The 15,216-nt window shown below is 44.7% G+C and overlaps 1 protein-coding gene across 7 annotated transcripts in view; it reads left to right on the top strand.

The window, feature by feature from the left end:
* Positions 1–5,187, top strand: part of LOC119176224 (protein-L-histidine N-pros-methyltransferase) — a 240,209-nt gene extending 235,022 nt beyond the window's left edge. For all 7 annotated transcript variants that reach the window (XM_075877270.1, XM_075877267.1, XM_075877268.1 and 4 more), the window contains one exon: positions 1,193–5,187. In XM_075877270.1, the coding sequence (XP_075733385.1) occupies positions 1,193–1,850 (658 nt within the window). In that variant the 3' untranslated portion in view covers positions 1,851–5,187. The remainder of the gene's footprint in view (positions 1–1,192) is intronic.
* Positions 5,188–15,216: the final 10,029 nt, after the last annotated feature.

Raw genomic sequence — 15,216 nt, 5'->3', positions numbered from 1 at the left:
GCCCCAGTCTCCCTCCACCAACCCCCTTTTTATGCTCGACGACTTACCTCACCCTTTAGCAGTCTCGAACTAGCAAATTAAGGTTTTAGTGTTGACAAATAGTGTACGCGTTGCCAGGAACCAGGACTGTGATCACGGTGAGCAGCCTGCGACTGCTGTCGTTTACACAGTTAAGAGGTATTGATTGATATGTGGGGTTTAACGTCCCAAAACCACCATTTGATTATGAGAGACGCCGTAGTGGAGGACTCCGGAAATTTCGACCACCTGGGGTTCTTTAACGTGCATCCAAATCTGACAATTAAGAAGTAAAGGTAGATTATCGATGGAGAACAGAGCCGTCGGCTGAAGATTCAACGTCGAGGAATGGCGCACGTGCCTCGGATGTGGACAGTTTTTATGAATACTTGACCGTTGTTTGCACTTATTCCCGTGGAATGTTTTTATTCTTTTTTTTTCTTTCCTGCGTTTCTTTTGTAAAAGAGCGTGTTTGTTATACGCGTAAAAAAATATGTATATTCGTTTCTTTTGAATGCTTTGAATAATCGCGCAAATGTTAAATCGAGGTAGCTGAATATCCCATGGAATATTTGAAAGTATTCAATGTTCGCACTGGCCTATGTAGACATTCATTTCTTCGTGTATATGAGCTAAGCCACATTCCGAAAAGAGCATCGTATGTTCTAGTTATAGTTCTGGATTTGTCGTGAATAACCATACTTCACACTATGATGGGGAAAAGCTAGGTAAATTTGTAATCTTTGAACTTAAGCGAAATTAGGGGAGAATGAAAGGGCATGAATGGGTATGCCAATTGCTAGTTATTCATGCGAAAACTTGTGCTATCGTTGACAAACGAAGCATGCAATGTCATAGACAGATATTATTTCTGCGATCGTCCTCAACAAATTTGGTTGTTGGTGCTTTTTATATGCCTTGACTGCAATCGTGAGTGTGCGGTTTTTCGCTTATGCTCAATATTTTGTGGTGGTATGAACCAGTACATACTATAAAAATTCTGACGCAATAATGGGCGTGTATCTTTTATGCCGACGCGTACAACGGGCATCTCTTTCGTTATACAACGGCTCGACATAAAGGTCTCGGTAAAAGTCGCGCCGCAGTTTCTGCGAATGTGTGCTCTGTATGCCCGACGACACATGCCCTGAACACCGATTTGCAATGCTCGCAGGCTGCTGGGACGGGGTACCATGTTCGTGTTTTCGATGAGCCAGTTCCTGCGGCTCATGCGCATAGAAGCAGACCCGCCAAGCCTACCCCTCTTCGGCTCGTTGCTGGACGTGGGAGCGGGCGACGGCAACGTGACGGCAGCCATAGCGCCCCTGTTCGGTCGGGTGGACGTGACCGAGAAGTCGCCGTCCATGCGACGCGTGCTGAGCCGACGAGGGTTCCGGGTTCTGGACGCTGTGACGCTTCGACCTGCCGATGCAGAGGACGGTGGGGAATCACAGCTGTACGACGTCATCTGCTGCCTGAACGTCCTCGACCGCTGTGAGACACCTCTGGGACTGCTGCGCATGCTCAGGGCTCGGCTGGCGCATCGCTCGGGCAGGCTGGTGCTCGCTCTGGTGCTGCCGCTGTCGCAGTACGTCGAATCCGGCAAGTGCGGCACCAAACCACTCGAGAAACTGCGCGTGCGTGGCTCGACGCTGGAACAACAGGTCCAGTCGCTTTACAAGGACGTCATCGTACCTGCTGGATTCATCTTGGAGACCTGGACCCGGCTACCCTACTTTTGCGAGGGCGACCTCGAGCAGGCTTATTACTGGCTCGATGACGTAGTCATGGTGCTCCGAGCGGCCGACCCGCATGGATCTGGACCGTCCTGACACGTTACGCCGTCTAAAAATGAGCATGCAGCTAACATCAATTTTTTTTTCAATACATGGCGCAGCACAGCCTCTCTCTTGCAGCAGCGATCTTTTTTTTATCGTAATCGAAGCGTGTATGTAACACCGAGAGGCAACGACAGAGAGGTTTTCTTTTTTTGTTTCATTGCGCAGATAGTTTCACTGTAGACTTTCTTTGATTGATTACTAGAGATAGCTCTGGCGCTAGTGTATATGGGAGCTGCAAACCTAACGGTTGAGCCGGCGTGGGAATTTAGTGCAGTGTGAGGAGCTGCCTCAATTCTCACCTTCTCGCTTCATACGTTTTTTTTTTTTACTTCAAAAACAGGCCATTTACAATTGTGTATCACATCGTGAATGCAAAGCTTTGTAACAATATGCACGCGCACATACTCATTGCATTCACGCTTTCAGAAAAATACGAGCGCTTGATATTGAGCGAGATAATGGGGTAGTATCAATGTTCCCTCCGCTACTGGTGCCTAGATTTAGCAAGATTGACATAGATTAAAGGGGTCGTGAAATGTCGCTCCTGAAAGGACAATGTGGAACCACCGGCAGGTACACGTACTAACTAGGTGACATAAGCCTAACAGTAGACACGCATGGACGCTTGTCGAGGCAAAGCCGCGATAACCTTATCGAGCATGGACGCTTTGCCACGATGATCGTCCATGTAATCTACTGTTCCTAGGCTGACGTCACCTAGTTAATGAGTGTGGCTGCTGGTGGTTTCGCGTTGTCGTTGTAGAAACAACCTTTTCACGACGCCTTTAAGAGCCATGGAGACGAAAATAGATATAAGAATCCTACGTTTGTGGCCAGTAGTGATCTATTACTACTTTCTTCGGTGTTAATGAGCACAAGCGCTATCGACTACATGGTCAGTCAGGTATCCTTCTTGGTTTTTTGTTTGTGTGTTTGTTTTCGTGGAGGACAAATGCAGTGATGTGATGGCTGCGCTAACTACGCCAAACTGTGCCAAAAGGTGAAAGCTGCTACATCCTGCTGCATGTCGACAGGAATCTTGTAGTTTGTGCCGACCGTGCTCGAAGACATCATTTTCGCAGTCTTTCGTGGAGAGAAAAAGATGAAAGGCACTCGAATTACGTACCTGAATTACCGTTGTAATCTTTATTGATCATTGGAGCTGACAGGCGAAAACTGCCTAGTTTTAAAAAGATTTCTCAGGGCCAACAACTGTGTACTCAATTGAGAATAATATTCGATCGAGCTGATGGTATTGAGCAAGTGGCAGTTGCCGCCCAATTCTTGATTGAGCTTACAATATTTGTTCATCTCGCACAAACATTCGTGCTGTAACTTTGCCCATTGCGACCGTGCACGTTGCCCAGTTTGCAAAAACATGTGCACACTGTCTCGTAAACGGTGATATCTGTACCGAAGCCGCAAAGTTTTAATTAAGTAAAATAAATGGCGGCACGCGAAATGATGTAAGCTGGTAGGTTGTTCGAGAGCTTGATAGTATTGAGCAAGTCGCAAGTTGCAGGCACGCGTGACGATTGGCGGCGCTCGGCAGACGAGATCGAGTTCGGTGGCAGCACAAAAGCGACGACGGTGCTGTAAAATAAGGGTCTCGATCAAAATGTGATGCTTGCTTACGCGAGGTTCATTTCATCGCTCTACAACATGTCTACTAGGCTCAATTCAGTCATTAAACCTGCATGTGGAGTTTTCTAACCATGAAAAGTTTGGGCACCGAAGCGCACACGAGGGGGGGGGGGGGGAGGGGGCTCGAAGTGTTGACCACTTACGCTATGAAATTGCATCCTTATGTCAGAATGATGTCGGGTGAGAAAATATCTAATAATCTGTAAAGTTGTAAGTTTTTAGAGGCACCAGTCGTTTACATCAAAATTGATTACATCGATTACAGTAAGTAATGCATAGATACAATCATAATTTTTAGTTCTAGTGCATATATTTCGTTAAAAAATTGCAGCGCTATTCGTGCTGGCTTCCAGCAGATTTCATACAGGGCACTCATGTATTGATACCATACAATGACTAGGACTTATCTACAAACCACGCCGCTGCCGTGGCCTTATGGGATAGCATGGTGACGCACTATCCGGCCGGCGTATCGGTGCTGCATCACGACTTCGGGAAAAGATGGAGAACCATTCTAAATAAAATTCATTCTCGCAAGTTTTGTTGAGAGCAGCGTTGGAATTCAAACACAATATACCAGTTATGCATCGAACCCTCTATTACCTGCCACGAAATCAAAAGCCGTCTCTTCGTAACGTGCGACAGCGTGTACTTCACCGCACTAGCGGACGTTGTACTGAAAACGCAGACGTCATCGCAATAGTTATTTTTAGTAATAGAATATTCGTGGAAAAATTTTGTGGCCTCGAGCTTTAGGGAAGGCCCACTGAATAACAAATATGAATCATATCCGGAGCAAATGTCGGGTGGCCTGATGTCACGGATATGTAGAAGTTTAGGGCCCTTCCACAGGAAAGTGAGAAGTAGTGAGCTGATTCTACCTTTTGGGACATTATATGGCTGTGTTCCAATACTCACCGTATATACAACTAAATAGACAGCTGAATGGACGGCGGCCATCTTAAGTCCCATTCCAATTCTCACGTAGCCGGCAAAGTAGACAGCTCCGAGAAGACCGCATCGTAGACAAATACGATGCAGGCTACTTTGCTGTCTAAACAAGATGGCGGCTCAGCGAATCGCTCAGATAGATCAAATCTGGCCAGAATGGCCGTCTGCACACAAGCAGACGCTTTCCCAGACGCTCAATGTGAGTAAAGTTTATTTGTTTTTGATTTCAACACAAAACAAGCCAGAAATTACAACTGTTAGGTTTGTTTCTTTTAGCTTTTTCTTCTGGACGTGAGGTGGCGCATCGTTGCGTAAAAGCTGTCTAAACGGGTCCAATGCTCGGACAGCATGGGCTCGGTGCGGTTTTCTAAGCAGTCTGCGTAGACTGTCTACGTGCTGTCTAAGAATTGGAACACAGCCTATACATTGCAATACACGTATGTTCATGCACATATAGTTACGTGTTAAACATGGTAAAACTCCCGCAATAGCCTGATATGCAGCCGCCAATTTGAGGTTTTAGCTGCTCCAGAAGCTGCGCCGAATTGGTTTCGGCTGGTCACATCACTGCACTTATGTGAATTTTCACAAACTATGGCTCAAAGCGCAACTCAATCATCAAGAAAGGGTATTTTACGTCACGGCAATGTGTACAGCTGTGCTGTCTTTATAAGGGCTCAACTCCGGCGATTCCTTGATGTCTACTGATCTCAATAAAAAAATTTTCAGTATACGTTTCCTTGATATTGAAATGTTGTGTGCCAAAAGTACACGACTGGAAGCGATTTAGGTCTCTATAAAATGAATTTCAAAGCCCCTGAGTGCAGATCATGACCCTTGTGTTTGTGACGTTACAGCCTGCATCGCTACTTCCCCGAGAAAAAGCAAACGACCATCCCCCAGCACTCAAGCCACCGCTGTCAAGTTATGAAAAACTGGCCCAGCTGTTTTATCGCCTGATAACACCGCAAGCTTTTTTTTTTTTTTTTTTTGCCGCACCAGCGTAACGTGTGCGGCATGTGCTTACATTACCGCTCGGCGTGCCGTGACGTCATCGTATATACGCGCCGCGAAGCCCGTATCAGTTTTCCGTCGCATTTCGTTTTTGGCACATCGTTTCTTGCTTTTCTTAATATTGTTGACAAGTTCTTTAAGCAAGCTCAAGCACCTTAAGGCACGTTTACACAAGAGAGACAAGATACCAATTTTGGTGTGCGGGCTGTCCTTAGAAGTGTCTTTTCTCTTTTCGTCGGCCTAGGTACACTGCAAAGACACAAGCAGTCCGCGGGTGGTCTCGCGAAGACCCCGCCCGCGCTTTCTCGTGCTCACAGTCTCTCGTTGGCCAATTCTGTAGTCACATTGGAGGCACACGCAGCGACACCGACTAATACCCCTGTCACACGGGCACCCGTGAAGACCGTTTAACTCCCTCGTCTTTACGACAACGAAGTTGCGGTTGGTGTCACACGGCCACCCTTACGCAAACGAAGGTGAACGGAGCATTTCGCAAAGGACGTTCAACGATCTCCCTTCGCAGGGGAACGAGGTACTCTCGTCCTCAGCAGTCTAGAGGTCAGAGAAAAATTTCGAGCACTAAGTGGCCGCAGTGAAAGAATAATACATTTTAGCAATATTAAACGTTCTTTCGTTGTATATACTCATTCACAACGCGTGTTTGTTTACAATATTTACGCCCGCCAGAGTCCACTTACTCTCAACACCGATGCCCTACACACCGTGCCTCGCGAGTCGGGCCGGCCGGCGCCAGCCGATCAACGTAATTACCAGCGCAATATCGCACCACTTCCTCACGTCGTCCGCTGTGTCACTCATGGCTGAAGAACACAAAATGTGCGCTCACGAGGCAAGGAAGCATAAGAACTTTCGTACCGGGCATGTACACGGGCAACAAAACAACTAAAAGCACAATGTGGCCAGCGTCACTAGCAGCATTGCTACAATTAGCAAATGCGTTTTTATTTGAAATTATTTTTAATGGTTTGTTAGTCGCATACCTTCTTTATAGTGCTTTTTTGTAAAAACCGCATAATGAGGATTCACAAAAAAAATCAATAGGGATCAAATTAGAATACTTTTCCGAAAATCAAACAGCGCCAGCTGAGCCCCCTCGCGGCAACTGTTACAACCTTGTCATTGCCGTGTGACACTGCCACAACTCCTTCTCCGTCGAACACCTAGGGGAGATTTACGTTGACGGTGTTCAACGGAGTTTGGTGGTGGTCGTGTGACAGGGGTATAAACTTGCACAGCTGCACCTCATTTTCAGCCATGCTCCCCGCTCTGTCATTGTCCCTCTCCTGCTACTCGGCGCAGCCCCATCCATAATCCGTGGTAGCGAGGGCCGGGGTTGGGGATACACAATAGGGTAGCGAAGAAAAGACTTCTGTTGGGTGCTCAAGCTGCCTGTTCAGACTCCGTAGAAGCCTCCGAGAGGGCATTGTTAACTCCCCCAAGATTGCCCGCTTCGTGGTCCTTTAAAGCAGGCATGGGGAGAATTTTCGCTCAGCCGCCGATCTCCCGAAGACACGCCGACAACAGGTCTGACAATGCGTTTTGCTGGTGCTTTCGGTCTCTCATCATGTTACACTACGATGAAATGCTGTCTTTTGAGGCGTCATCGTCGTCGTCAGCCTAGTGTGACCATGTGGTCTGGTGACTTCGGTTCGTCGGCGGGCGACTCGTCGGCCGATGGTTTGCGTCTGCCTCGTGTCTTCGGTAGGCTTGTGTCAGTGTCGTGTCGCTCTAGTGTAAACGCGCCTTACAAGACTCTCAACATCATGTGATAATGGCGATATCCTGATATATTTTTTTTTAAACGCCAGCGTTTCGCTTTAAAAACTACGCCTAAAGTTGCGTCTTTAACGCTACACATGTGAGCGTTTCTGCTTAAAGCGTCAGCTCGGTGTTTGCAAGCGTGATGGGTCAGCGTTTTCCAGGCAGGCTATCGGAGTTGAATTGATCAGATTTGCAAGAGCGAAATGCTGTAGCAACTTTCCGACATGAACAGCTTTGTTATTGTTTACAATATTTACGCCCGCCAGAGTCCACTTACTCTCAACACCGATGCCCTACACACCGTGCCTCGCGAGTCGGGCCGGCCGGCGCCAGCCGATCAACGTAATTACCAGCGCAATATTGCACCACTTCCTCACGTCGTCCGCTGTGTCACTCATGGCTGAAGAACACAAAATGTGCGCTCACGAGGCAATCGCTATAGAAGCGACGATTTTTTTTTTCTGTCACATGGTTAAGCTCGGTATATGTGTGAGTACACTGATTCACACTCAATTGAAAGGCGTGAGTGGGAGCATGAAGGAATGATGCGTAAATCAGGTAGGTTTGTGTGAATCAGCGGCGTAAATCATGGGATTATTAGGGAGTCCTGACCCCCCTTGTGTTCACGCTGGGGGTGGGACAGCCCCCGCAAAGGTTCCCCTTTGAGATTTTGTCTTTTGAGCAGCATATTTGCATTTCCTGACAGTTATTGATATAGCGCACTCTACTTAAAATCAACTCTGAAATATAATGATAATTGTTGGGAAAACGTCCCGATACCACGATATAATGGGAGGGACGCCTGTAGATTGCAAGGCCTCGTAAATTTCTACGACGTGGGGTTCTTAAACGTGCACCTAAATCAGTACAGTCTTTACTTAAGGCTAACAACGCAACGAAACATGGCCACGGACGCGAAACAGACAGTACAAGCGCCGAACGCAAGTTTAGCACGTCCCATTCATCGTTCCTGTGACGTCACATCTCTGCCTCAAGAGTTCTAACTCAGCCCAACAGGGTCGAAGCCGTGGAACGTTCTCCGCAGCCGACTGTGAAGCGCCAGCTTCGAGAATGTCTGAATTTTGTAAACTTCTACCGCCGTTTCATCCCCTGATGCGCCCCAAATACAGCGTATAGGCTGCTTGTCTAGGCTGCTGTACAGATCTCTGTAAAACTCTTCCGGTACCACAATTATTTTATCTATATTGGTTATGACCTTAACTTCCTGGTTTTTCTTAATGCATACATCTGATGTTTGCCTATGCACAGTTTTGGCTTCTCTGCTTTTTGGCCTCTTCCGCTATTTACAGCATGTTTAGTTATCTCCATGTTATACCGTCCTACGTCGGTACCTTACGCCTATTGATTCACTTTGAAAGCTCCGCCAGCTCTATTTTGTCTGTTGCATTTGAGGCTTTTATTGTTTGAAGTCTCTTGAAGAGATTCTTCGTCTCCTAGGATAGCTAGCCAGTGTCCTGTCTAATGACTGCACCCCTGACTTCTATTACTCACTCCTTAATGATACTAACCAGATTATTGTACATTGTGTCAACGCTAACGTCAATTTCCTTGGTTAGAGACGCAAATCTATTCTGAAGTGAAACATAATTCCTATACTTTACCGCTTAGCGCAAACTCATTATTTGGCTTCTTGCGTATCAGTTTCTGCCGTTCTTTTCTCAATTCAAGGTGACATCTCGACCTTACCATTTTATGGTCACTGCATCAGACCTAGCCCAACCTCTTCCAAATCCTGTACAATGCCCAGGTGTGTACACAGAATGAACTCCATTTCATTTTTAGTTTCACCATTAGGACTCCTCTTCGTTCATTTACGGTTAGCCCGTTTTCTGTAGAAGGTATTCAAGATCCGCAAATTGTTACGTTCTGCGAACTCACTAATAACTCCCCACCGGCTATAGAGCCGATGCCATATTCCCTTACTGCATGGTCCACAAAATGCTACTTGCCTGCCTTGGCATTAAGTTCGCCCATCAGTACGTTATACTGCAGCTTTGTCTTACTCATTCTTCTGCTTCTTGCAGGTGAGCTATATCTCTAATTTTTCCTGCATATGTTATAAGTCTCTGCGCACTGCTGCCAAGCTCTGTTACACTGTATTCATTGCATTGCATGTTTGAGTTTCTTAGTTTTCTATTGCTGTTTTGTTCGCAACAATGTAAAAAGATTTCGTGAAAGCTCTGGATGATTTCAAGCGTGAAATGAGACTTGAAATACGCTCTGTCAAAGAAAGTGTAAAGTTTTGTAGTGATACTTGCGATGAAACCAAGGCGAGTAACACAGAGCTGAAAGCTTTGAGGCAGGAACTTAGCGTCGTGCTACAAAATAACAAAGCTCTCAAGAAAGAAAATAAGCAGCTATCGCAAAGAGTTGTGCTTGAACAGTATATCCGTTTGAATAATCTCGAGCTTAAGGGGGTCAAGTCAGTCGACAACGCCATTGACGTGATAAGAAAACTTGGCGAAGTCATTGACGAGCCACTCTGTGCTGTTGATATTGACACAAGATACCAACACGAGTGACGGGCGAGAGCGACATTATCGTTCGTTTTGTGCGACGCGATAAGCGACAGGCGGTTTTTGCGAAAGCTAGAAATCATCGTATCACAAATGAGATGCTGGGACTTCCTGGATCTGATCGGGTCTACGTTAACGAGCATTTAACTCGTGCTGAGAAACAACTACTGGAAGCCACAATTGCCAGCAAGAAAGAAATGTCTTAGAAATTCGTATGATTGATTGATTTGTGGGGTTTAACGTCCCAAAGCCACCATATGATTATGAGAGACGCTGTAGTGGAGGGCTCCGGAAATTTCGACCGCCTGGGGTTCTTTAACGTGCGCCCAAATCTGAGCACACGGGCCTACAACATTTTCGCCTCCATCGGAAATGCAGCCACCGCAGCCGGAATTCGATCCCGCGACCTGCAGGTCAGCAACTTAGCCACGGAAATTCGTATGAACGAGCCGAGGCAAGATTTTCGCCAGAAGGAATAAATCATAGAATGGCATCAGAATTGCATACGAGGGTGATTTGTGCAAAATATCACAATAGCTGCATGATTTTTCGCTCAAAAAATCATGGCAATGTTCGAAATACCGATCTGTTCTCTGTACAACCCTGAGTCTTTCAACGCTAAATTCCACGACCGACACCAGGAACTATCTGCTATCCACTTTAATGTAAGAAGCATGAAAAACAAAGGTGATCAACTCGATCATTTATTTACGTCATTAACAACAGAATTTGATATATTGGTGTTTTCTGAGACTTGGCTGCTCACACATAACGACCGCCTTTGTTTCAATAACGGTCTCCTATATCCTAGCGGAAGAGGCGGAGGCCTTGCTGTTTATGTTAAATGCCGCTACCCACCCTCTGTACTTGAGGACTGCTCAATAATGGCTCCCAGTGTTGAATGTTTGACAGTATGACTGTCTAATGTAATCGTAGCGGCAATTTATAGGCCACCGACTGGAAATAAGAAAGAGTTTCTAAATTTTCTTGAAACATTGCTTGAAAAATTAAATTCTTCTACTGCTCCATTTGTACTCTTCGTTTACGTTAACATAAATTTATTCCATGACGATCTGAGCACTCACTATTTCAACAGTGTTATTTAATTTTTAGCATTTTACAATCACATTACTTTACCAACTAGAATTACTATTCACACCGCCACTCTTTTAGATGTCTGTGTTACAAGCATTTAACCAAGTAGTATTGAATGTGGATTATTGAGTTCGGACATTAGTGGTCATATTCTAGTTTTTTTTTTTGCTTTATGAAAAGAGTGCGATAACTTAAGGTTACAGTTGATAGTTACTTAACGAGAGAAATAAATGAAGATAATTTAAACAAACGTCAATTCCTCATTCAGAATATAAATTGGAATAGCATATGCAATATCGGTGACGTAAACTTGGCGTACTCGAAATTTATTTCTAAGTTCTCAGACTCCTGTAATGTCGCTTTCCCGCTAATTAAAAGAAGAATAAACAGGAAAAAGATGAGAAAGCATTAGATAAATAAAAAATTACACGAAAAAAATTCGCAGTAAGAACAAGATGTACCATTCCTTCATTTGGAACCGGGAACCCAACCTTTTAAAAGAGTATAAAAAGTCCCGAAATGAACTGAATAAAGAATTAAAGACAGCAAAAACAAATTATTTTATTGAGCGATTCACGAGAATCCTAAACGACAATAGGAAAGTATGGGAACAAGTAACTAATCCAACGAAAATGGAAGATAATAATGTGCTGCACAATATTAGTACGACGAATGGAATGTTGTCCGGTTTCGGTTTCCCCGGTGTTTTAAATGAGTACTTTGTCAATGTTGGTAAACCACTCGGTGATCCGCCTGAACTTGACAATGCATTCAACAACACTACTACTTCTTGATGAAAGTCTTTGTTTTTCTCACCTACATCCCCTCAGAAAATAGTGACCCGCAGGTCGCGGGATCGAATCCCGGCTGCGGCGGCTGCATTTCCGATAGAGGCGGAAATGTCGTAGGCCCGTGTGCTCATATTTGGGTGCACGTTAAAGAACCCCAGGTGGTCGAAATTTCCGGAGCCCTTCACTACGGCGTCTCTCATAATCATATGGTGGTTTTGGGACGTTAAACCCCACAAATCAATCAGTCAATCAAAGTTAAATTACTATGGTGTGCGTAGTATTACACTCAACGTAGTGCAAGATTACTTATGTCATAGAATGCAGTACGTACGGGTGAACGACCTTACATCTAACCAACTAACTGTCACTTGCGAAGTTCTTCAAGGCTCAATACTAGGACCACTATTGTTTTAAATATATATCAATGATATAACCCAAACTATTAGCTTCTCATGACGTGATCATGTATGCTGATGATACAAATATATTTTTACAGCGAAATCTCTTGTACAAGCAGAGGCTATAGCAACAGGTACTTAGGTAACCTGCAACAATGGATAAAATCACGTTTTATATAATTTATTTTTAGACCGATTAATACTGCAGATTCTTATAAGGTCAACATCCAGTTTAGACACGTGAAAATACATGAGGTTGATTATATAAAATTTCGTGGCGTCTGGTTCCGCCAGAACTTTTCCTGGAACAAGCATGTCTCAAAGTTAGCGTCTAAGATAAGCCAAAATGTTAGCAGTCTCTACAAAGTTACTAGTCTTGTACCTGTATGGTTGAGACTGCAGATGTATTATGCGCTTGTATGTTTTAAACTAAGAGATTGTATTCTGGTCTGGGGAACAACTATAGACGACTACTGTCAGAAACTACAAGTACTTCAAAAGAGAGCTTTGCGGTGCACTCATGCATTACTGCGGCAGTCCCCAGGATCTTCCCACTTCGCCATTGTTTCGTCACTCTGCTTTGCTTAAAGTGAACCACGTCTACTTTCAAATGCGAAGCATTTCTTAGCGAACTTTGGCGACGTTGAGCGTATCTATCTATCTATCTATCTATCTATCTATCTATCTATCTATCTATCTATCTATCTATCTATCTATATATCTATCTATCTATCTATCTGGCTGCCTACGACTTTTGACAAGCATAAGTGACTAGTCATAACATGAAAATCATGGCATGTATGTCATGAATGTCATGATGTACATTTCATGGTCTTGCTGCTCTTGCGGTGGTTTAGTTCACATGACATGTTGTAAAACTGGTCTGGTATGACATAATTGCATGGCGAACAGGAGCGACAGACCCTAACATGAAAATCATTACAGGCATGTCATGTAAGAACATGACCACATGCCACGCTCATGACGCTCGCTAGGGTTGCATATACCAAATTTGGCATTGCGGTACGTGAATGGATGAAGAAGGGATGCGACTGGTGCAAACATGATAATCATGAGATGCGTGTCATGTAACAACATGATTACATGCTACGCTCATGATGAGCTGGCGGCCGTTTCGCTTGCGTCACATATGTCAAATTTGGTATTACGTGACGTCAATGGATGACGAAGGTATGTGACTGGTGCAAACACGATAATCATGAGGTGCGTGTCATGGGAGAACATGACTACAAGCCACAGTCAAGGCGCCAATACATTTCGACGTGACCCGGTACGCGTGCACGTCGGCGTTCCTTTCGTCGCGTCACGTCGGCGTTGCCACGCCAGGCGCCGGTCCTGCCATATAGTAGCATGCACGCGCCACACTGCCTTCCATTGGCGCATGCGCGTTTCAGCGCGCCCAGCGTCCCTCCGTCACGAAAAGAGCCCGATGCAGCGCTGTCTTGGTAATGCATTGGCGTGAAATGCAGCATGTTGCATTTCGCGCCGGTTGCCATCAGGCCGCGCTGATGGACGCTGGTCGCGCCCAAGGAGGATTAAAGCAAAATTGCTGGAGTGGAAGCTCTCGCACTGCCTTGCTAGCAGAAGTGAAGCCACCTTTTGCCACTGCCAAGATGGCGGAAACATGCTCTTTTCTGATAGCGCCAACTTAAAGATCAAGTGGCTTTGTTATGTCAATGCCAAGTTAGTTCTATATTAAAAGATAGTTGTTCCCGACGAAATAGCACACAGAAACGAGTATGAATTATTCAATCTTCAAAGAATTTTGCCTCCAATTAGAGGCTCACTAAGGAATACTAGTAACTGTAAGACGTACTTGGAGCACTATGTGACCCGAAAAAGTTCCCACAATAAACTCGTTGGGCGTGCGAGGAAAACGCTTCGTTTTTAATCGCTGAACGGTGATACTTTATCATTCCCCTGGTAAGATGGCCGCCACAGCCGCCATCTTGCCAGAGGAACGGCATCACATCTGCGCAATCATTTCCACTCCAGTAATTTCTTTCAATCCTCCTTGGTCGCGCTTGGCGTCAGATTATATAGAGTGCTCGCGTTTTGCTAACGTAGCGTCGCTGTTTCCAGCGTTCGCCCGTGTCAACGTTGCGTTGTAGTATATTGATCCCTTTATGATGCGCTCGCGGCCATTTCGCCAGCTCCACATATACCAAATTTGGTGTTATGTGTTGTCAATGGACGACGAAGTAGCTCCACATATACTAAATTTTGTATCACGTGACGTGAATAGATGACGAAAATAAATGACACGTCTAAACATGATAATCATGACACGAAAGTCATGTACGGCATGATTTACCTCCACCTCGTAATGTTATGCTGATTTGAAAGCGACATATCAACCTTCCTCATTTGTGCTTCGCATATCATTGATTCCCACTGCACGTGGGATCTGCCATTCTTTTCGTCTGTTGCAGCACATTAAAGTGAATAATTTACATACTCAAAACAATAATTAGACTAATGATGAATACCTATTTCGAAAAGAAAGCATGCGGGTCCTCAAGACGTGTACTAACTATCTCAAACAAAGATTACCTTATCAGATGACTGTGACTATGAATAAAATGACTACAAATGTTAATTTTGATGTTTATTTGAAAATACTTAAAAAGAAAACAAATAAATATTTACTCGACTCTGGTCTCTGTTAGGCATAACATTTTCACTGCTATATGCTTAAGAGCAGTTTATTTTGTTGTACTTGCAAGTGTAGCTGCTTTATCTAATTATTATGTCATGTGATTAGTTATATTGTTTTGTTAACTGTTGCCAGACTGTACAATGAAGCCGAGGCCTTTGTCAGGCACTACAACATTTAGCTTCGGCTTTCTCTTTTGTATGAAAGGAAATAAACTTCACCTCACTTCATTGCTGATTCATAGAAGCGTTCAGCCGAATGAACATCATGGCTGGGTGTAGGCACGTAGGCATGCACCACCTTCATCTTGTACCTCTTATTGAACTTCATTACAATACTTACCACCCTCTCGCTAATGTTATAGTATTTTATGTTACCAGCAATATCTTTATGGATTAAGGAACCCCGCGCCTAGTTCTCTTCTGTCAACTAAACCACGACAACATAGGACGGGTGTGTCCTTCAACA

This window comes from Rhipicephalus microplus, chromosome X (genome assembly GCF_043290135.1).
Source record: "Rhipicephalus microplus isolate Deutch F79 chromosome X, USDA_Rmic, whole genome shotgun sequence".
Classification (NCBI taxonomy): domain Eukaryota; kingdom Metazoa; phylum Arthropoda; class Arachnida; order Ixodida; family Ixodidae; genus Rhipicephalus; species Rhipicephalus microplus.
This window is presented reverse-complemented; position numbering and strand designations above follow the sequence as displayed.